The sequence below is a fragment of the Poecilia latipinna genome, unplaced genomic scaffold, assembly GCF_001443285.1.
Source record: "Poecilia latipinna isolate Pla-1442-1.1 unplaced genomic scaffold, P_latipinna-1.0 Scaffold576, whole genome shotgun sequence".
NCBI classification, from domain to species: domain Eukaryota; kingdom Metazoa; phylum Chordata; class Actinopteri; order Cyprinodontiformes; family Poeciliidae; genus Poecilia; species Poecilia latipinna.
Genome location: NW_015113192.1, coordinates 239,786 through 262,119, shown reverse-complemented (window position 1 = coordinate 262,119; position 22,334 = coordinate 239,786). Strand labels below are relative to the sequence as shown.

At 39.0% G+C, this 22,334-nt stretch overlaps 3 protein-coding genes across 6 annotated transcripts in view; 1 reads left to right on the top strand and 2 right to left on the bottom strand.

The window, feature by feature from the left end:
• The window catches only part of nyap1 (neuronal tyrosine phosphorylated phosphoinositide-3-kinase adaptor 1), a 36,097-nt gene extending 34,988 nt beyond the window's left edge, over positions 1-1,109 (bottom strand). The window contains exon 1 of the mRNA XM_015042081.1: positions 445-1,109. The gene's annotated coding sequence lies outside the window, so the exon portion shown is untranslated. The remainder of the gene's footprint in view (positions 1-444) is intronic.
• A 1,686-nt stretch (positions 1,110-2,795) lies between these two features.
• Positions 2,796-8,641, top strand: mogat3b (monoacylglycerol O-acyltransferase 3b). Of its 2 annotated transcripts, none has more exons than XM_015042084.1 (8): positions 2,796-3,049; positions 5,021-5,111; positions 5,258-5,365; positions 5,679-5,749; positions 6,580-6,784; positions 7,445-7,619; positions 7,712-7,896; positions 7,970-8,641. In XM_015042084.1, the coding sequence occupies exons 2-8, from the start codon at positions 5,030-5,032 to the stop codon at positions 8,122-8,124; spliced, it is 981 nt and encodes a 326-aa protein (XP_014897570.1). In that variant the 5' UTR covers positions 2,796-3,049; positions 5,021-5,029; the 3' UTR covers positions 8,125-8,641. The 2 variants fall into 2 exon arrangements, with proteins under 2 accessions (XP_014897570.1, XP_014897569.1); XM_015042083.1 differs by having other exon boundaries at positions 2,796-4,575.
• Positions 8,642-9,285: 644 nt separating this feature from the next.
• On the bottom strand, positions 9,286-18,600 carry srrt (serrate RNA effector molecule homolog (Arabidopsis)). Of its 3 annotated transcripts, none has more exons than XM_015042079.1 (20): positions 18,513-18,600; positions 17,806-17,924; positions 17,531-17,659; positions 17,306-17,452; positions 16,882-17,070; positions 14,950-15,119; positions 14,171-14,355; positions 13,986-14,096; positions 13,728-13,887; positions 13,498-13,646; positions 13,337-13,398; positions 12,587-12,665; positions 12,229-12,417; positions 11,945-12,115; positions 11,662-11,815; positions 10,338-10,531; positions 10,054-10,210; positions 9,835-9,927; positions 9,648-9,750; positions 9,286-9,575 (listed from the first exon to the last, which is right to left on the bottom strand). In XM_015042079.1, exons 2-20 carry the CDS (start codon positions 17,922-17,924, stop codon positions 9,521-9,523), a joined length of 2,616 nt encoding a protein of 871 aa, XP_014897565.1. In that variant the 5' UTR covers positions 18,513-18,600; the 3' UTR covers positions 9,286-9,520. The 3 variants fall into 3 exon arrangements, with proteins under 3 accessions (XP_014897565.1, XP_014897564.1, XP_014897563.1); XM_015042078.1 differs by having other exon boundaries at positions 9,286-9,553; positions 11,945-12,109; XM_015042077.1 differs by having other exon boundaries at positions 9,286-9,553; positions 18,513-18,599.
• Positions 18,601-22,334: the final 3,734 nt, after the last annotated feature.

The following is a 22,334-nucleotide window of genomic DNA, read 5'->3' as shown; positions in this document are numbered from 1 at the left end:
TTTTTTTGGGAAAAAAAAAAAAGGGGTTTTCCCCCCCAAACCCCCCCCCCCCCCCCCCCAAAAAAAAAAAAGCGCTGCGCGGGGATCATGCTGGCACATCTTCCCTCTGTTGTCAAGAAATAAAGGCCCCGTATCTCTACCGACAGAGGCTGCGAGTCCTCAAGGTTGAAAAATCCGGCTTGTGAGCACACATCGGGCTCGCTGTCAGCCCCGGATTCTCAAATTTACGCGTGAAAAAAAATAATAACAAATTTTTTTTTTTAAAAAAAATCACCAATTAGGCCCGACGTCTCTGCGCCATCCAGCCACAAATTCTCCTCCGCTTAAGGTACACACACGGACGGCGCATTTGGACGCTGACAGCTGGCTATGTGGGTTAGGTGATGCGGTGATTTACGGAGCAAAACACGGGCCTTGGTAGTATAATAAAGGTGTGATACATACCTGGGAGAGGTCAGGATCTGGTTGGCGCAGAGGCTCTATCCAGTTGCCCAGACTCGTAAGAGTGGGGAGTTAAAAAAAAAAATAAAAATCAGACAACAACAAAACCACGCCGGTTGTTGATGACACAGCTGTCTTGGCAGACAGAAGCGACAGGGGGGAAAGGGAGAAAATCCAATCGCAGATGTGTCAATTGACGCGGGGACGAAAAATCCGAAATTCAGACGCGGATCACCGGACTGACGCCTTTTCCTGACGTGAAACCTCTTCCATTTTCATAACAAACACCGCGCTGTGTGTATTCTACTGGAGCCGAGGCGCGGCGGAGGCTGGCCGGTGTGCGGTCTGCGCGCAGCCCATGATGCCGCTTCAGTGCGAAGGTACACAAACAGATCCTCGGCGAGGCTCCGACAACTCCGAGGGAAAAGGAGCCATGCTTCCAGTTCAGTTCAGACGGTTCAGAGAGGAAGAGGAGAAGGAAGAGGAGGAGGAGGAGGAGGAGGAGGAAGATGAGAGGGGTAAATAAAAACGTCAAAACAAAAATGCGCAGACATCAGCGCGCTGCGTTGGCTGAGGCGCTGGGCATCCTCACCGTGCATTTGCATTTATATTAATATTCATGCAGCGGGGCTACTTCCTCAGAGCAGACGACTGCTTGTGTTTTTGGAAGGAGGGGGGGGGGGGGAAGCGTCAGAGGGGGCACTGGGTCCAGCTGTGGGGAGATGCTGCTGTTTTTCTACTAATAATAGCGGCGGATTCATCAGACGTGTTTCTGCACTTATATTAAACTCTGTGCTTCGTGGAAAAACATAAATAAAATAAATGAGTATTGTTACAAATTATAATTTTGGGTGGACCATCACTGACGTCACGTGGTGTGAAAATAAGGGTCAAATATACAGCTCTAGAAAAGAAGTAAGAGACCACTTAAAATGATCAGTTTCTCTGATGTTACTCTTTATAGGTTTATGTTTGAGTAAAAGGAACATTGTTCTTTTATTCTATGAACTGCTGACAACATGTTTCCGAAATTCCAAGAAAAAATTTAGGATTTAAATCAGAAACGGTCAAACTAACAAAAAATAATGCAAAGAAAACAAGCTCATATTCATTTAGAAACAACAGTACTAATGTTTTAACTCAGGAAGAGTTCAGAAATCAACATTTGGTGGAATAACCGGGAGGTTTTCAATGGGGTTCAGTGGACCCTTCATTTTTTTCAGAGCTGAAATCTTGACATAAAAGCACGATGTGAGAAGTAGCCAGACGTTGATGGTAACTAAACTCACAACTATACCTCTAAGCTTCACGAATGCGGAAGTGGTTCAGAAACAAACCCACTGTTAAAAGAAAGCAAAAGAAAGTCCTGCTTGCAGTTCACCACAAGTGGGAGGCAGTGCAAAAAAAAGTGCTGAGATCAGAAGAGATTACAATTAAAAGTATTGGCTTTAACAATAAAACTGCACATGACCCATGCATCCGTCTATACTGACTTATGAAGTAAGATTGAACTTTGTGGTTGTAACATGATAAAATGTCAGACTGGATGTAGATAAGCTTTTCCTGAAACACGAACCAATCAATGAGCTAAATCGACCCCAGTTGTCAGTCAGAAGTTTCCAGGTTGTCATCTCCGTTAATGATTTATTTCAACTGTCTTTGAAATCGATTCCATATTTTAAATTTTTTTTTTTTTAAATATGGGATCAAAATACAACCCAACTAATTAACCCTTAGCAAGCTGAGCTGCCCCAGCCGTCGACAAGCCTCAGGCTTATGCTGATGGTTGAAACTCGAACACAACAGGATGTTAAATCAGTGTAAATAACGATGACTTCCTGACTGGCCTCACCAAAGCCCCGCCCCAATTTCACTGAAAAAGTGTGAAACATAGTCAACAACAGCTGGATCTAGCTTACAGAAATAATTTCTGCTATTTCCTGTACGAACAATGACGGGATATTTAGCCAGAACACAACGTATGTATGGATGGAGGTAAATGAAAATTACGCATAAAATCTGTGCTTGGACCCCCATGTCCCTCCGGGTGAGAGTAGTCACTCATGAATAAAAGGACATCTGTTTACGCCTTTACAGCAGCATTGTGATGGACAGAGTTAAAAAACAGAAGGAGTCACAGGATATTAATTAGAAAAATAGGGTTTTTTATTTTAACCCAAAGATTATAAATGACAAAGGATAAACTGAGCTCATAAGAGGTCAAAGAAACAAAACTGAACTCAGGCAAAAAATGTAAACAAACTGGCTGCACAAACAAACATAACTGACCTAACAAAGAAATGACACACAGGGGTTTATATACTGGCTGATCAGACCAATTAAGACACAATAGGGATAATTAAACAGAATACAATTACAAATAACACAAAACAACTAACAGTACAGCTAAGTTTGGCTAAACTAAAACCCAAAAAATGAAAATCAAAAATATTAAAGTTTAAATACTAATATTTACTTAAATACAAAACTTATCTAAATAAAGAAACTACAAATTTCCCCTGCCAGCAGGAACTAGTGGTGCAGTCCAATCAGCATTTAAGCCTGCTGAGCCCTGGCATCCATCTTTTGTCTGGCCACTCCAAGGCAGGTAAGTACCGGCAAAAAACCAACAAAGTTAGTTGCAAACAAATTAAACTTTAAAGTTGATATAAATACACGTGCTAACTAAATGTGCGCGCTAACATAAAGAACAAATGTATCCAAATCAACTAATAAATGTTTTACTGAAACTAAAGTGTTGTATTTGAATGAAAAAAAAAAAATTATGAAAACTAAATTGTGCATAAGAGTTACCGACTTCTGCCTTCAGAGTGTGGCCATGGATTTGGCCATCACAAGCATGTTTAATATTGTCCAGCATGATGCCTAAGAATATGATTTATAATGGATTGTAAAACATTTCTATAAATTCACAGCAACTTTCTGCTCTTAGAAGCCGTCTTAAGTTAGAGTTTACAGCGTTGGCGTTATCGAGAAACTGTCAAATATCAGGGATGGTTCACAAGACAAACTCATGATCACAGCCTTCTCCAGTTGAACACAAGAAGATAAATAAAAATTATTGCACACATTGAAAGGTAAAATGAGGTACAACATTAAAGAAAACCCCAGTGGAGGAACTAAAGGAATTTTATGCAAAAATATTCACAGCCTTCAAATAATCACAGCCTTCTTTAGAGGAGAACAGAGTGATGTTAAGATATTCAGCGGCAGAGCAGAGGAGCATTTCGACTTTACTTAGAGTGAAATGAAAAACAAACTCACCCAAAGAGCACAACTCAATGAAAATATATCTTTTAAAAGCTGGAGAATTTTGGATTTCTGTAGATCATACTAAGCAGTAAGGATAACAGGAAGTACATATTCATGAAACTTAACATGAAGAACAAATATCAGGAAATGTGAACAAGGAGCACATTTGCATACAATTTTCTACATTCACGTGTCTGAAGAATAAATCTTATTGGAACATTATTAGTGTGTTTATAATGCTGGCGTAGTTTGTTTTCCCGCTGTTGGCTTCCATTCAGTTTTACATTTCTTTCAGTGGGTGGAAAACTTTCACTTCCTGTAATTCCTGATCATTTGTGAACACACCAGCTGGATGGTCTGAGTTTCATTATACCTACGTTAGAAAAAAATCAGGTAGGAGCAACCAGAAACACAAGAAAGACACACCGAGCAAGCCTTATTTGTAACATGTTACTAAAAGAAGAGCAGGCTTAGCTTAAGATTAGAGAAAAACAGCATGTTGACAGTGACAGGGATTCTTTTGGATTGAATAGGTTACCATGTAATCTTTTTGATCGCCTGTTTGGTCTATAGGGTGTTCGCCAGAGAGACCAAACACAGTAAAGTACCACTAATCTAATCATAAAATCAGTGCATGCCTCTGATGATGCTCTGAGGATCCAAAATGCAAAGTACCCAACTATAAATCCCTGCAATGTCTCTATCTCAGAAACAGCGTGCATGTCAAAGTGTCGGGGGGAGTGGATTTGTTATCAGCAGCCTCACAATAGGTGATCAGGTCAAAGTGCAGCGTGGTGAACTGTGGTTGGAAGCACCGCACACTCATCCATTTAAATTACCCTCGGAATAAACTCCAGTAAGGTAAAGTACTGGCTTTTATGCTATAAGCAGAATGCTCATAAAAGGTATTTTACGTTGCCACGCTGGCACCTAGCCAGGGCTCCTCTGTGGTCGGACCGGCCCGACTCGTAAAAGCCTTATTTGTGAGCAAATGAATAATCGTGCGCGAGTTTGCCTGTTAGCTCATTCATGAGCGAGTCATTTGACCAGGCTGCTGAATGCCATACCCATTCAGGAGTTTATTTTGTCCCTCAAGGAGGGCTGGGTACACAAGTTGTGCTGCTGTTTACCAAAAAGAAAAAAGAAAATCATTTTTCGATCATAAAGAGATCTGTTATACTTTCTATTATCTTGAATTAATTCCTACAAGCATAAATATGGTGTGCCAAGACCCATAAACCGTATTGAATTCATGCCAAGTTTAAAATGCTATCGATTGGTGAAAATTATTGCTCTGACCTTCTAGGTCGCAAGAATGGTGAAAGAAAAAACCCAGCTGAAGGAGTTTTTAGAGGCTGTAAGCGTCCTGCAGTGGGTGCTAAGCTTTCTGTTCTTAGGTAAGGCCATCTTAAACAATCTCTCTTTTTTAACTCTTTGTTGCATCTAGCAGCAGCAGCACTGTGCTACTGACTCTTTATGAAGACATTCACAAAGAATGCCCAACAAGTGGAGCTAATATGGCTGGATTATTGTGCTTCTGCAGGACTGGCTTGCATTATCTTGATGGTGTATCTTATGTTTACGTCTCTGTGGCCGCTGCCCACTCTTTACTTCATATGGATGGTGAATGACTGGCAAACTCCGGAAAGAGGTAAAAATCATAGACGTGGGTTTGTGGAATTTATAAAAAAAAAATTCTGTTTTCTCTCCTGTGGTCAAAACTAACTTTTTGCCTGATTATTGTTAATAAAAGCCACCAGGGGTGTGAAATTAGAGTAAGATCTGAAAACATGGCTGTCCACCTAAACTGACAGACCAGATTTATTTATTTTTTTACATTTTCGCCTGTATGCTCACTTTAAATCACTTAAATTATTCTGACATATGTATTGTCACAACTCCTAGACTTCTAATGTCTCAATTACGTTGGTCCTGCCTCTAACAACTTTCCATATGTCCACCAGGGGGCAGAAGAACAGCATTTGTGAGGAAGTGGAAGGTTTGGTTGCAGTTCAGAGAGTATTTTCCAGTTAAGGTGAGTTTAATTCAGCACTGCCACGTTTAATATGTTCAGCATATGGTCTAGATAGCTTTTCCCGACCGAATATGTTTGGTTGACGCTTGTCTGCATGTGTAAAACATTTCAAACAGAGTCGAGACACCAAAGCTTTACTCTATAAGCTCAGAGTGTTCAGTTTTTGAATGAGTTTCAACATGACAGGAAACTAAATCTCTGAGGGATTTCTATATTTCTTCAAAGAATTATAAAAATCTCAGAAAATTTTTATTTTCTCTGAATGGATGATGAATTAAATGAAACAGAGTTTGTTTCAAAAATGTTCTCTTTTGGTATTTTTTGAGGAAAAATCCCCATAAAATAAAGTATTTAGAAGAAAATACCTTCAGATCATATGGGCCAAAATTGAAAGAATCACTTGTTTGTTTGTTTGGTTTTTTACTTGGAAAAAAAATCCATCCCTGATTTTCATAATGTTGGTTTGCACATGTTTAACAAAATGCCAGTTCTTTCAGAGAAATTCCCTCAAAAATCCCCTTTATGAGATGAGAAATCTGCGCATATTAATTATGATAACAAAGCTCCAGCCTGGCGATTATCTGCCTCTCCATCGCAGCAGATATGACGATACATTTATCAGATAAAAGTCCCTATAATGAGCATTCATCCCAGTGGCCATTAATCAGAATACTTTCATTAACTCTCACTGTGAAATCTCTCCACTTGGCTTGAATCACTTCCCCTAACTTCCATGCAGTCAGACATACAACTCAAGTGAGTTTGGTCTTGCGGAGAAACGGCGAAAAAACATTTTCTTTTTTTTTTGTCTTGTTTTGTTTGGTTTCCAGCTGGTAAAGACAGCAGACCTGAGTCCAAATAAAAACTACATCCTCGGCAGCCATCCGCACGGCATCATGTGCGCCGGAGCCTTCGCCTGCTTCAGCACCGAGAGCTGCGGCTTCGCCGAGACGTTTCCCGGAGTGAAGAGCACACTGGCAATACTGGCAGGCCTGTTCAAGATACCACTCTTCAGAGAATACCTGATGAGCGCAGGTATCTACATCTATTACATAACAGCAACCAGCAGCATAAAGTAATACAAGGAGATGGCAGTGTCATGCTGTGGGATTTTTTTTTCTTTCCCAGGATGGAGTTTGATGATTAAATTTTACTCGATCAGGGAACATTATTCACCTTTCCACCTCCTTCTCCATCAGCCAGAGTTACAAAGGAGTGCCTTGGATCCAAACATATTCATGCATAAAGTGGCCCAGTCAAAGTCAATTGGAAATCTGTAGCGACACTTTCAAATCAGTGTTCAAATTGTTGATTAAACCAATAATGCTTGGCACAAAAAAAAAAAAACGTTCTCCAGATTTACACAGCTAAAGAGAATTGCATCAATCGTTGTAAGTAAGGTAGTTTTACAACGTATCGTCTCATTACAAATGCACACCACACTTTTCAGATTTTCCATTTTCCTTCCCTTCACAATTATAGGCTAACTTGTTTTTCTGTCACACAAAATATCAATAAAATTCTTATTTTTAATCTTATGGTACCAAATGTCCAAGGAGCCAAGATACTCTTGCAAGAACCCGGTAGATTTTTGAGTCACTGTGGGAAAAAAAAAAAATGCTGCTCAACTTTACCTTGAATCGTTCGCTGCCGTTAGATGACCTGCTGACAGCCTCGCTTTGTTTGTGCATGAAGGCCTGTGTCCGGTCAGCAAGCCAAGCCTTGTCCACCTCCTCTCCAAAAGTGGGAAAGGAAACGCAGTGGTGATTGTGGTTGGAGGAGCTGCAGAGTCTTTAGCATCTTCTCCTGGAATCAACAGAGTGGTCATGAAGCAGAGGAAAGGGTTTGTGAGGACGGCTCTTGAGCATGGGTGAGAACACACACAGGAAAAAAAAAAAAACCTGTGAAAACACAACTTCTTTAGTGGGAAAACCATCTGTAATATCTGCCGACTCTCCACAGAGCAGATCTGGTTCCCGTTTACTCGTTTGGGGAGAACGAACTCTTTCAGCAGGTGATTTTCTCAGACGGCAGCCTGGGCCGCCGGCTGCAGGACTTGTTTAAAAACGTCATGGGTTTTGCTCCGTGTCTATTCGTCGGCGAGCGCTTTGCTCTGCTGCCCTTCAGGAAACCGGTCACTACTGTCGGTGAGTGTTTCACCAAAATAATAAGCACCGATGCCAACACAGTCTGAGCTCTTTTTGTTCCATTTCTGTTCAGTTGGAAGTCCGATCCCGGTGCCAAAGTGCGTCACACCGACTGAGGAGCAGGTTGATCACTATCACACGCTCTACATGGAGGCCTTGGTCAAGTTATTTCATGAACACAAAGTCAGCTGTGGACTTTCTGAGAGCCACAAGCTTGAAATCATTTAGACTTTCCGCACCAAAACATCTTTATGTTTTGCACTGCTTTTCATAGAAAGGAGCGTGGAGATCAGATCTGGGCTGAGACAACGAATACTTCAGAGGATAATTACAAGGAAATGAGAGAAAAGGCACTTTTAAGAGTAACAGTGGGATGTTTTTTTTTTTTTTTTAAGTGTTGATGCACAACTAGAAGATGCACACTTAGAAAGAGAACCCGGTGCAATTTATTTAGCATTGTGCTCATGATTACAATATTTTGTTCTTATTGAACACTGCCCTCTATGTGCAGCCTGCTGTTCTCATGCTGCTGTTCCAATAATCATACACATTAAAGCTAGTTTTGGTTTTAATGTGGGAAATAATTCAGCTTTTATTCATTTAATGTGATGTAAACAGTTGCCTTACATTACGCATAAATCTACCTCAAAGGCCACGAGGACGGTTCTCGGAAATCATGTAAAATCATCTCCTTTGGTATTTGATCTGAATAAATCGTAATGTTGAATAAAGTGTGAGGATAATATGTGACTGTGCTACTTTTTAAAAAGACTGAAAACCACTGAGACCTACTGAAATGTCGCATAGGGCATGACATTTACAACATGATTTGACATTTGTGCTTCTTATATTTACTCCTGACCTACATAGCTGGAATAACAATAAAAAAAAGAGCCACAAGGTTCAAATTTTCTTTTAAATTCAGTGGTTTGTGCCTTATTTTTCAATTTTATTATTTGCAGATAAAAGCAAAGTTAAGCTCAAAAATTGAAAAAGTGATTTTAATTTAATAATTACATTGAATCAAAATGTAAACAGTGGTGGCACTGTGCAGTGTGGTTGCTTCTACGCACCAAAATTCAGGCAATTAAGATTAAAAAATATATTTTTTTGGAAAATGCAAAAAAAGAATTTGTATTTTCGAAAAACACAAATACAAAATAATTTAGATTATTCACTTGTTTCACTATAACAAGTGAAAATGTTTCACATGTTACAGTGAAAACTATTTTGTTACAGTGAAAATTTTTATTTTTTCATAACTGAACTGAAATGTGTACATTTCTGATGTACTTATTTACAAAAGTACAACCATTCTGAACGGTTATAGGAACAGAATCTGCGTCCCTTCCAGACTCATTAGATAATTTACTTATAGCACGTATAAAAGTTGTTTGAACACACTTTTATTGATGATCAGTTTACAGGAGTTTCATAGAATTACACAATGATCACAAAATGAAATATTTAAGAAAGTAAATACTGTAATTCCTACAAAAAAAAACAGGCAGAACAGAACACATGGAAAGAGCTCGGACAAAAAAAAAACAAAAAAAAACAAAAAAAAAACAGTTTAACCTTCTAAAAGAAGTCCATATCATCTGGGGCGTCTAGGTCACGATACTCAATTATATTTCGTGGATCTCCCCGGGACATTCTGCGAAAAAAAATTACATGATCTTAAATCAAAAGTTTGGAAATCCCTCAGTTTTCTGAAAACAAAATATACATCAGCTCTGTCGTGGTCTTACCTGATGTTTCGCGGCTTCCCCAGGTAGCCACCTTGTCCTCCACGGAAGTTGTCATAGTTTCCTCTGCCTCCTCCAAACTGATTAGGAGGGTAAGGGGGAGCACCTGTCCAACAACAAGAAATTTAAACATTAATCATAATTTTACCCTGATGCATCGTTCCCAGTGCCAGAAGATGTAAGGACGTACCGCCGTAGCCCATCAGAGGTGGACGAGGCTGACCAAAGCCCATTGGACCCTGAGGGCCTTGAGGAGGAAATGGCAGCGTGGGAGAAAGCAAGCCTGTTCACCAAAACCAGAACGAAATTAGAACCTCAGCTCATTTTTCATATTTAGACCGCAATGGACCAATGTTGTGACTGTAGCAGAAGTTGTCGGGTATGAAGGGTTAACAAGATGTATGCCGACCTTGGCCAGGGACAGGGAGAGGTGGAAGTTTCATCTCTGGCAGCGACGGTCTTTTAGCATCCATGAGGAAATTGTTGAAAAACACGACCTCCTTTTTAACTTCTTCAATTTTCTCCCCGTGTTTGTTCAGGATGTGCTTCCGTACAAACTCCGGACCCTGAGGCAGAGTTTGCAGTAAACAGATGTCATAAACCGATGTGGTTACACTAATTGGCGTTGTGAAAAAAAAAAACACATCAAATTGCAACATTTAAGCCATTTAACTAAATCTTCCAAGCGTTCACCTTGAATTTCTTGCCGCTAAGAGGGCAGAGCCATTTGTCCTTTCCCAGCTCCTGAGTGTTTGCAGATATAAATTTCTCCACCTCTTCGTCGGGATCCTTGCGGCCCATCTTCGCTGCCTCTTCCTCAGAGAGGATTTCCTTTAAACTAAATAAAGGCATCAACTTTTCCTCCGTCACTTTTTCCCACTGTTGCACTGTTTAAGGAAATAACCAGACAAAGCAGAAATGTGAGGTTAGTTAGAGCAATTTGGATTGTTTTGCGCTGAAAACATTCATTGTGGCTTTTAAAGCTCTTCAGTGAGGAATGTGGCGACATCTAGTGGTTAAACACCACATCAGTTATAAAAAGTCGATCCAGAGCATTTATTTCAATTCTTTTCTGTTATTTTAGTGCCGATTCACAACAGATGTTATCTCAAGGATTTTTAGAAAAGACTCATTTCAGTTCAATCATACCCGCATTCCAATTGATCCTGGTTTCCATCGATTTAAAATTTTCACACCGTTCAAGAATCAAAATGTCCCGATATCTTGGTTAATTTTCAGCCCTTTTGTATGTATAAATCCAAAAATTCACAAACTCCTAATGTTTTACAGTTAGCAGGCTTGAAAATGTAAAAGTACATCTGAAAATACGGTATGAGTTTATGAGGTCAGAGTTCATAAGTTTCTGACTTCTTCCTACTCCTGTTCAAGTATGTTAAGATTATTGTGGTACAAAAATATGTTTTTCATTCCTTGCTCATGTGTGATTTTATACTTCTTTCACGTTCGAAATAAATAAAAAAGCTAATATTTTGAGCTTTAATCTGTCAGGAACAAATATTTTTGAGAATTGTAGATAATTTTAAAAAGGATGGAAAGTCTGAAAGTATGATTATACCTCACTGTTTTCTTTATGCGTTCAGAACTGGAAAACAGTGAAATTCCATATAGGCAAGAAGCAATAATCAAAGATGAATTAAAATAAACTTGATCATTTCCACCCTGATGATTAATGTGTTTTGAAGGTCAGAATTTGTTTTGATTATAGTTTCAGTCGTAAACGTTTATTTCCATTTAATCTGTTGTTGTTGTTTTTGTTTGGATATTTATTTATCTTCCAGTTCCACCGAAAACTTTTTTTTTGTTTGTTTTTTTTTTTTTACACAACTAACATTTATTGGTCTTTGGGAGGGAGAACCTGCATCATCAATGTACCTTTATCAATATTTTACTTGAAAATGGTCTCAAAACAACAATATTACCATTTATTACAATAATCACTGGAAGAATTTATCTCACAGTTTCACAAAGGACTGCGTATTTCAGGTTTCACACTGACCTTCTCCGTGCGTTATGCGGTTGGGAGGAACTGGGCCGCGAACATGGATCATCCCACAGCGATTAGGCATTTCATCCTCACTGGGGTATTCGCAGGTGTTGTAATAGTCAACTGAGTGCACAATCCGCAGATATAAGAGCAGCCGGTCCAAAACCTACGGGAAAAAAAAAAAAAAAAAAAAGTAATCCATGTAAAGCTTTAAGTTACGGTTTGAGCTAGGTATGCTCAATAAACATCAGTTTAGATTTTTTTTTTTACCATAAAACGTGTAAAAAGAGCAAACCTTGGCTAGTTTATCATCCTTCTCCACAGTTATCTCAGCAGGATTTCCCTCCTTAGCGCCCTCATCTGGATCCATCCCACTGCCAGACCCCAGGAGCTCCTCTTCCTCAGCGCTCACCTCCTCAATCAGGTAATCAGTGATATTCTTCAAGATGGGGTTCTGAGCCTGCAACTTCACGTTAAAAAAAAAAAAAAAAAAAAGATCAAAATAGCTCATCAGAGGGAAGAACATGCATTAATCTTCGCTCGCGTATGAAAAGAAATTAAAATCTTTGCAACAGGAACCTCGGTGCTTTGAGCGCCCTGAGTTTTGCTGCTCCACAGATCGCCCTTTTCGTCCAGAGCGTGGATGAGCTTGGCAGCCAGCTTGATGTCGTTGCGGAGCACCTGCTTGTGCTGAGTGATGCCGTTCACGTTGCGGACCCTCCGAGCCAGATCCCTGTTCACGCCTGGTGCCAGTTCGCAGTCTCTGAGCTTTTAAGAAAGAAGAGTGGAGCAAACTTTAGGGAAGCAGTGAAGGCTTTTTGGGTAAAGGACACGGACGTACACATCGCTTGAAAATGATATAAAAACAACTAATCTGTCATTTTATACAGTCATTTTGCAACACAAAACGATTTGAATTACTTAAGGCAACACCTACGCGTATATTCTGGAGGTTCCAACAGATTTCCTTGATGTTGACGCTGCGATCAAAGGTCACCCAGCAACGCCGGAAAAACCTGAAAAACACAGATTTGATTTAAACATCGAGCAGAACTGTGTCCATTTTCTCTCCTCATAAAGTGCCAGGCAACAGGAAGTTTTTCCAGATGTGTTATACTGAGATTTTATATGACAGATCAACACAAAGGAGTGAATAATTACAAAGTGAAAACGTGAAACACCTACAGGGGAATTTCAACATATTTTTCTAGGCAACACAGCCCAAAATCAGACTTGATGTAGAGCATCTGTGAATATCTGTTATCAAGTCTCACCACTGATTTGGTCCTTTCTCCGATATTTGCTTTGACTGGACCATTCTAACTCATAAATTTGCTGTAAACTATTCCATTGTATCCAGCGATCGTTGTCTGCCTCCAGTTCTCTCCTCTTTTTTTTAAACCGTGATAAATTACACAAAGAACGACTCCATTTAGTATTTGACTTCTGTTCATATACAGGTATCCAAGTAAATGCACACCACACTTTTCAGATTTTGATTTATCATAAAAAAGATCAAACAAAAATTATTCATCATTTTCCAACCACATTAAAAGTAAGTGCTACTTTGTGTCCAATACTTTAAATCCCATCAAAACACAATAAATATTGTGCGTAAAGTAACGAACGTGGAAAAGCTTAAGGTATACAAACAACAAATTAGGAAGGAATAGTTCTTTAATCCAACCTGCGCTCTGGATGAGGGTCAGAGAGGCAAACGCGCAGAAACCCAGGATATCGTCGGCAAAGCTGTGGGGTAAAAATAAAAACAATGCAGATCCTGAGTTCATACAACAACCAATGATCAGGACTCAGACAATAAACAACGTCTGTGCTGTTCTGACTTACAGCGATAATCTCAGCCTTGGAGATGGAGGGAGCGATGCTCCTCATGAACAGGGAGAAAGTCTTGTGCAGAGGTCGTGGTCTGGGCGAGTCGTCTTTGGGTTTCTTCTCTTCCTTCTTCTCCTCCTCGGAGGTTTCCTTCGGTTTGTCTTCTGCAGACATTGGAGGACAATGTCAGATGATTTCAGGCATTCTGAAACTCACAGCCGCATGCTGCGACTTCGATTCGTCACCTTCTCCCTCCTCTTCTTCGTCATCCTTGTCTTGCACTTCCTCCTTCTTCTGTGGTTTGTCAGAGCAGTCGGAGTTGGAGTCGGACTCGGAGTCAGATTCGCTCTCGGAGGCGCTCGCTTCGTCGTCGCTGTCCCCGCTACGCTTCCTCTTTCTTCTTGCCTGACAATAAAAAAAATAAAATAAAAAAACGTCAGAGATGTTCGGTCGATTCAGTTGTATTTAAAATAAATATTTTAAGCAACTGAAGTCAGAACAACCTTCTTAGGTTCAGGCATTTCTTCTCTGACAGATTCTTTCTCTGCCTCCTGCTTCCTATCCTGCCCGTCTGCGGCGGCGTCTCGGTCTCCGGTGGCAGAGTCGCCATCCTCCTGCAGCACAGTTCTCCGTCGTTACCGCGGCTCTACGCGATCACTACCGCTTGCTAACAGAAAACGTCACACACCTTCTCAGTTTTGTTTTTCTCCCCCGAGGGCTTGCGCTCTGTGTCGGCTGTTTTTAGTTCTTCCCTCCTCTGAGTTTCCCCTCCAGCTAAAACAGACGTGGACTTCTCCCTTTCTTCTTCTTCTTCTGGCGGCATGTCCAAAATGCGGAGGTCGTGGTCAGTGCCTCCTTCCATCTTTATCACAGCTGAAGGAGGAAAAAAACAACAACATTTGAGCGTTTCGTCTGAGTAGGGATGTGAGAGCTCATAAACAGCAGGAATGTTGACTTGATGCACGTCACAGTTTTGTACTGTTGGTCTCTGCAGCATGGCAGCAAAATAAATATGATTAAATTCCATAATCGACTTTGTTTCAGTCATTTAAAATGTAAAATAGTACAGTTCACCATGATTTGATGAATATTTATTTAGAAAGAAAGGATGGAAGAATAGAAAGTAAGTCAGCAAGCAAGGAAGGAAGGAAGGAAACGAAGCAAGGAAGGAATAAAGGATGGAAATATAACTAAAGCCAAACATTCCTTCAACATTTTCCACAATCATTTGAGATTTTCTGTTGAACTACTAATATAATAAAATCTGTAACTGGAGATCATCAAATGCTGATTCAGGTTTCTTTTAACATTTTAGAAAAAAAAAAAAAAGAAAGAGTTAAAAACGTAAACAAAACTAAAAACATAAAGCAAACTGAAGTGTGAACTTCTTGTAATGGTTCACATTACAAGAAAGTGCCCGGAAAGTTTCTGGATAAAAATTCAGTCGGTTTTCCTCTGAAGCCTCACCTGCGTCCAGCACCTTGATGATGGCAGGAGTCTGCTCAATGTCCAGGGAAACGTTCTCAAACCAGCCGTTCTCCATCAGGAACATGAAGACGTTCAGACGGTTGCACAGAGCGCTCTGAGCCTCTGCCTTCAGCCGGCTGGCCTCGTCCGGGTGGTATTTGGATCTGAACCTGCGTTCAGAGTGGGGAAATCCACCGAAGAGAAGAGGGGGAGATGACGGGGGACGGGATGAACAGGTTGGCAGAGTTACAGAAAGAAACAGATGTTATAAATCTAAGTCCTCGCTGAAGGGTCAGAAATATTTCAAAAAGCACAGATGAGTTTAAAAGGATCTTTCTTAAGAACAGTTTAATTTTAGACTTTTCGGGGCTTGTTGGTGGAAGAGGTAAAAAGCCAAATTTAGCAACACAAAATCTAAATTGCACATACATTTACACATATTCTGCTCATTTATGCCCAGATGTTGACTGGAAATGATTTTTAGAATCGTAAAAGTAGGAAAAAGCATGGAATTAACTCACCAAAAATGTTAGGAAAAAAAACAACAGATTATGAAAAATCAATCACAGAATCAGAATGTCACATAAAAAGTTTATCATTGAGTGATCCACAGTTACCTTTTGCTCTGCCAGTATAATAACAAATATTTACAGAGGGGGGAGAACGGGGTCTCTTCTGTCAAAATGCGCTCCACTTCACCCAAGTGGTGTGTCTGTACACACACAAATTCGGTTTTGGGATTCGATTTGATCCAAATATAAAAAGAAAACGGCGCCGAAAAAAGAAAAAAAAAAAAAAAAAAAAAAGAAAATCCTCCTTGTGTGGAGGACTGATTGGCTGTCTATCTAAAATCCCTGGTACTGTGAGTCTAAGAGCATCTGCATTGTGCGCAGTGCTTGCCCTCGCTATCTAAGACCGACTCTGGCAGAGGAATCCCGCAGTTTTCTTGTGGGGGAGAGAAAAAAAAAATCGTCGTCAACTTGGGAGTAGAAGTGAAGGGAAGAAGAACGGGTTAGGTCAAAACAGAACAATTTTTGCATCATACCTGTGGAGTAAGCATTAACAAATATGACATTAAATAAGAAATTCATAGGACAAAGACAGCTAAAATCCTTAATACATGCTCCATATAGATGAAAATACAAATTTGATGGCAACCCTGGTGAAGATGTGTGAAATCTTAAATGCATTTTATTTTTAGCACAACCTCACACTAACAAAATGTAGTGGAAGAATAATCCAAAAGCACCTATTTAAAATACATTGTTTTTTTTAGACTTGATCAAAGTTTCAGGGAAATTCAAATTCTTGATTTTCTGTTTTCTTGGTGTATTAATATGATGTCACATTTCTTTCTCTACTGGATTTGTCTGCCCACCATCAACAATGAACAGGATTATAAGCATAACAAAAAAAAAATATCCAAGCTAACTGCTACAGACTTTTGTCATTTTGGCCTCACCAAGACTCCATATCAAACATTAGCCACCATCAACATTCAACCGACTGTTTGGGAGTGTTTTTTCTGTCCTACCAGCACATTTAGTGGCCCATGGGCAAATTAGAGCACTCAGAAATGGTTTCTAAGACACAAAAATCAACAATTTCTCATAGTCATCTCAGGCTGCAGATCTAAGTTTTATGAAAACCTATTAATTAATTATTAATGTAGGCCTGGATTATCTAAAAACATTCAATTATTTCTTGATATTAGATTTTTTTTTTCAGGGTTAAACGTGATTGTTTTTATGCTAATGAATTAAAAGATATAAAATGTTCTCCACATCTTTACAAGAGGTGCCATCAAATTCTCCTGATTATAGATTGAATGTGAAGCTACATTTTATTACATTTCAGGTCAATGGTCTAAAGCAAGTCTACATTATGATTAGTTAAACTAGACATCAATCATTAGGTAAACTCAGGTCGTACCACTCCTCATCTTTATGAGCCAAAAAGAAGTCCTGCATCTGCTGCCGACGGAAGTCGATCTTGTACTCGTTGTAGCGTTTGACGGCTTCAGTCTCGTCCACTGAGTCGTCCAGGGACAGCAGGAACTCTTTAAAACTTTTCATTATCGGAGGAGGTGGACCCAAATCCATGTCATGGATGTTCCCAAGTCTATTGGAAGAAAGCAGTTTGGTGGAGTGTTAGATAGGCCACCAGTCAATGAAGAAACTATTGTTAAAGCTGTTTGCGTGTTTTTAGTATAAACCTCAAAATGGCACCTTGCATAAAGCTAATTTTGGAAAGTCAAAGCTACAATTTGGCTTTCCTCTGACATAAACCCAAATAGTTCAAATAGACAGCAATAAACAAAATGAAACTCTTGAGGCATTTCCTGATTTTCTCTTACCTAGCCTGGATGGGGATGCCCTGATGAGGCTGCATCAGGTGCAGATCAGGATGGCCCCAGTGCTGCGGTGGCCCATAGCTTGGCCCTCCTCCACCGCCGTAGCCCAAGTCATATCCCCCACGGTAAGGATCTCCTCCATGATCATCCCTGCAAGTTCACAGTAAGCATCCTACAGAAATGGTAACAAAGATGTTATGCCAACAACACGCCAATGTTCAGTCTTACCAGTCTCTCCTCATGCGTTTCTGCTGGGGACTCATGTCGTGTCTGGGCGGGCTAAATCTCTCCCTGCGACCACGGTCATAATCTCTGTATTCACCACGGCTCCGACGCTCCCTGCCCCTGTCCCACTCCCTGGAATATTGAGAAGGAAAAGATGAGAAGGTAGCACTGGTTTTTAAAGGCGTCCAAAAACAAAACGCTCCTCATAGTATGATGCAGGCCAAAGCTGCTTTGGTAGCAAAACATGAGCATGATGTTATTCTTCATCACTTTCATACCTGTCGTTCCAGTCATCCCTGCGTCGATCCTCTCTTTCTCTGGAGCGATCATAATCACTTCTCTCCCGTCTGAATTTGTCTCTTCTCCTGCGATCGTATTCATCGTCGCTGTCTCCCATCTCGTAGGAAAAGGGTACAAATTAAACCCTCAACATACACAGCGGCGGGAATGAATGACATTTCTGACAATAAGCTCTAACGTCAGAAGCGCGCACAAGCTTATCCAGCCCAATCATTTATTAACTGGGGCCTCAAATTACAAAAGAGATTTGGGAAGCAAACACTAAAACTCTTGTTCCTTTCTTTGATCTCGAGTCCAACTGGTGCAAAGGAAGCTGGTTACACAAAGCCGACAGCTAAAGCCAAACTGGCGCAAAGTTCTCCTTGAATAAATACAAGCGTATACGTTGAAAAACACATAGATAATTCTGGATAATAATACGGCATAGAATAAAATGTAGCAAATATCCTAAAAATAAAAAGCTAGATAAAAAGTAATTTCTTGAGGCTAACGCTATCCAAGCTACTTTAGCTTAAAATGCTAACATGCTACATGCTCAAACTTAGCTATAAAAATACAACCTTAGCTCGATTTTCAATTGAATAAACAGCTTGCTGTCTAACCATCATTACGAAATTCGTGAAAATAATCAAACACACCAAAACATAATAATATACTGCAATGCATTTGTTTGAATGATATTCACCTCTTTTCCCTGCTCGGTCTCGCCGTCTTGTGCAACAGGAACTCACTTTCGACGACACCAGTAAAAATATCGCCATCTAGTGTTTTGGAGTGCTACTGTTTTTTCTTACTCATTTTTTCCCCTACTTTTCTTACTTTCATTCAGTCTGTTAACAATTTTACCATACCGTCCAAATCAATCTGTACAGATTTTTTATATATGTCAAAAACTATGTTTCTATTTATTGTAGACAAAATGATAAAGCTTAGCTGACACATTTTAGTTTTTAGTAATTAAATAGGTGAAAACTGAAGTTCAAATGTCTAAAGTTAATTTTGTTTGCATAATTCACAAGCTTCAATAAGCTTCATGTAATTCATAATACAACTTTAAAGACTGTACAGACACATCTCCAAAAGTTTTAATATCATGAAAAAGTTCAGTATTTTTTGTCACATATTTCAGAAAGTGAAATGTGTATGTTACAGATTCATAGGAATATTTCAAGTCTTCATTTCTTTTAATTTTTTTTATTATTAATAATTTGAGTATTCAGAGTTCATAAGACATCATCATCAAAATTACAAGACATACAAGCTTGACATGTGTGATAAAACTGAAATTATAAAAAATATATATCACAATATAACATTTATTTTAGATTTTTTTGATTTATTTTTAGATTTTGATTATGATGTTTTTCCATCTTGCATCTTAACATTGTTGATAAATATGCCCTTTTTAAAAAAATATCTTTTATGGTAGGACATTTGTGTAAATTAAATGTTTTGCTTCACTAAGAATGGTGGACTTAAATCAAAATGCATTAAGTTCTTGAAAATATTAGCTTCCTGTTGTCTTATCTGAGTAATTAATAACATCCACAATTAGGCACACCATCCTTTTCTCTTTTTTGCAGAAACTTAAGAGATAAATGCTTTAGGCACGGAAGTAAATACAAGAATAAATAATCTTTAGTTCTCATAACGAATCTCTTAAAAATAAAAGTAACTGTGGAAGTTTGTAATTTATTATTATTTCTCAGAGTTTCTGGTAACATCTGTGTGGCAATCAAGGATTTTCTCTTGCCCTGGGTATAAATATGACATTACACAGCCATTCATCGCTGGACAAAGACCCGCTCAGGTGAGTGACAAGTATGGTAAGGGAAAACTCACTATTAGAGAACTGTAGTAAGAAGTGGCATTTTAGAGTTAGGTCAAAATAGTTTCTGTCAACCCACGAAAAAGATAAACATACAAAGTTTGCTAAAATTTACAGGAATTTTACCTGGAGCCATATACTGTAATCTGGTCAAGTCAGGCTAAACTTGAGACTTTTGGCAACAAACATTAAAAAAATTTGCTATGAAATAAATTATTAAAATGGATCAAACCACTCAAATACATAATCTATCTAAATTAACAGTGTGAGATTGCGCTACTGGATAGAAAGGTGAAGGGATTTTACGGCATTTTAATCAATGGTGCCAATAAATATGGCTGACACTGTAACACATCATATCTTTACTGACCCTTTGTAGTCAACCATCAATTTGTTTTCAAATAACGGTCAAAAAAGCCAGTAGGAATATAATTTTTTTTCAAGCAACAGTTTAATGGGTAATCATTACTAACCACATCACGTTCATAATTCATTAAATTGCTAAATATCCTGTTTCTTTGTCCTTCCTCGGAACCTCAGCTGCTGCCTCATGTGGTCCTGCAAAGTGCGTGGCCACACTCGGGTCGCCTGTGCATCATCGTCCAGGAAGAATTCAGGTTTCATGTCTGGGAATTCCTGCCCATCTTTCGAGCCAAATGTGAAGTCGTCTCCGACTGCCAGGTTGATGTCCCAGGGAGTGGAGCTCATTTGCTTAGGGTCAGCACTATCCAAATAACCCTGTAAAAATGCAGCACATCAATGGTGAAGTGCAGCAGTAGTTCATATCTTGTCATTTATCTTTTGGTGATGGAAATTATGTTTTTAACTGAGTTGAACATTTGAAGAAATGTCAAAACAATAAGCAGGGAAAACTGTAATTTATGCAAAATCAATGCCAGATTGAGTTGTTCACTTTATAATACAAATTGTAATTAGAGCAAGCCAGTGTGAAAGAACACAAACACTAGTACCAAATCAATAAAAAAAAAAAATCTCGTTATTTACCTTGTTATGTTGTAGAGGAATTGCTCTTGAATCCCACGACAGAAATGACATTACAGTAAAGACCAGACCAAAAAATCTCATCGAGGAGGTCGAATATGAAGACATTGCATCTGGTGTTAGCAGGAGAAAATTCAAAAACACAATGGTGAGATGTCCTCTCAAAGCGTTACTTTATAGGCTTTTATGGTTAAGTAGCATGACGACACAGTCCACTGTGCTGCTGTGCTTTTGTTTCTAAGTTCACATGGAACAAAACTCAGAAAAACCAACCTGGGGGTCATGAAGCTAGAATGCTATACTTAGCTGCTTGATATGAGAAGTATTATGAGTATTAACACATTTATTCAGATTTAATATGAATTATCTTTTCTTCAACGCAACAGGAGGTCATTAAAGGTGCAGGAAATGCTAAAATGAAAAAGGATTAAAATGAGTTGGTTCTTGGTGCAGAAAGCCTTGATGAATTACAATTGCTGTAAAGCAAAAAACTTTGTATAGCTCTTTAAAGCAAATATATATTAATAACAGTCAGCCTTAATACCAAAATATAGCTGAGATAACATTCACAAAATGAAACAGTTTTGCAAAACCACTGAACCTTTTCACATTTTGTCACGCTACAACCATGAACTTCAATGTATTTTGCTGAGATTTAAAGGCAAACACAAAGTACTGAGGTTTCCATTAGTAGAGATTCAATTAGTAATCTTTATTAATGGAAATCTAAAAAGTGACTGAAATCCATCTTGTTTTTCTTTGAAAAAAAGTTCAAGCTAATTCAGATTGGATTAGTCTTCTGTCACAACAGCAATTTTCACACTTTGCCTAGAGACCTTCTGGCTACTCTTCCTAAAGGTCAAATTACAAATTAGTAAAGTAAATAGTTATCCTTTTGATAGATACTCATGTGAGCTGTGAATATTTGAAGCTTTCCAAAATTATCATAATCCTGTTTCTCACTCATTACTGCTTTTCTGAATAAAGCTCTCTCTGCCTAGCCTGTAAGCTAGGCGGAGAGTTAGCTTACAGGCTAGCCTGATGGGGAGGGGAGTCATTTCTTTAGAAAAAAAAAAAAGTACAACTGAGTGTTGCTCTATCATAGAACTATTTGCAAAATATTCAGTCTTTTTAAACCCCGATAAATATGTAAATTACTTGTAATCACAATATGACAAATTCAAGAACATGTATGTCAATATGTTTTACACTCACACACACATATTTTTAGCTCCCATGGTTTGATATTGTTTCTGTTCGTCCGGTGTTCACGGGTGAGAATTTCATAACTTGGAGCAGACTTCATTCAGCTAGGTGCCAAGCTCTAATTAGTTCCTCTCAAAGGCCATTAATTAATTGGAATATTCTCTTAGGTGAGCTGTGCTTTACAAAACTTTAGCGTTTTTATTACTTTTCTTGAAACCACCTGTGACTCATTCAGGTTCAGCTGATTCAGACCTGCACAGGGATAATGAAAATGTTTTAATTTGCAGCACGGTATCGAGTTAATGCATGCTACTGTTACTAATTACCGTTTCTCACAGTGTCAGGCTGGTTCATTGATCTGTGACTCCTGTTTTGCTGCTGAAAGTTTCTTGGTTATGGACTCTAGTGACTTTTACTTGTTGCCAATCAGCAGCAACTAAAAGGTAGAAAATGTAGAAGACGGAGAAGTGC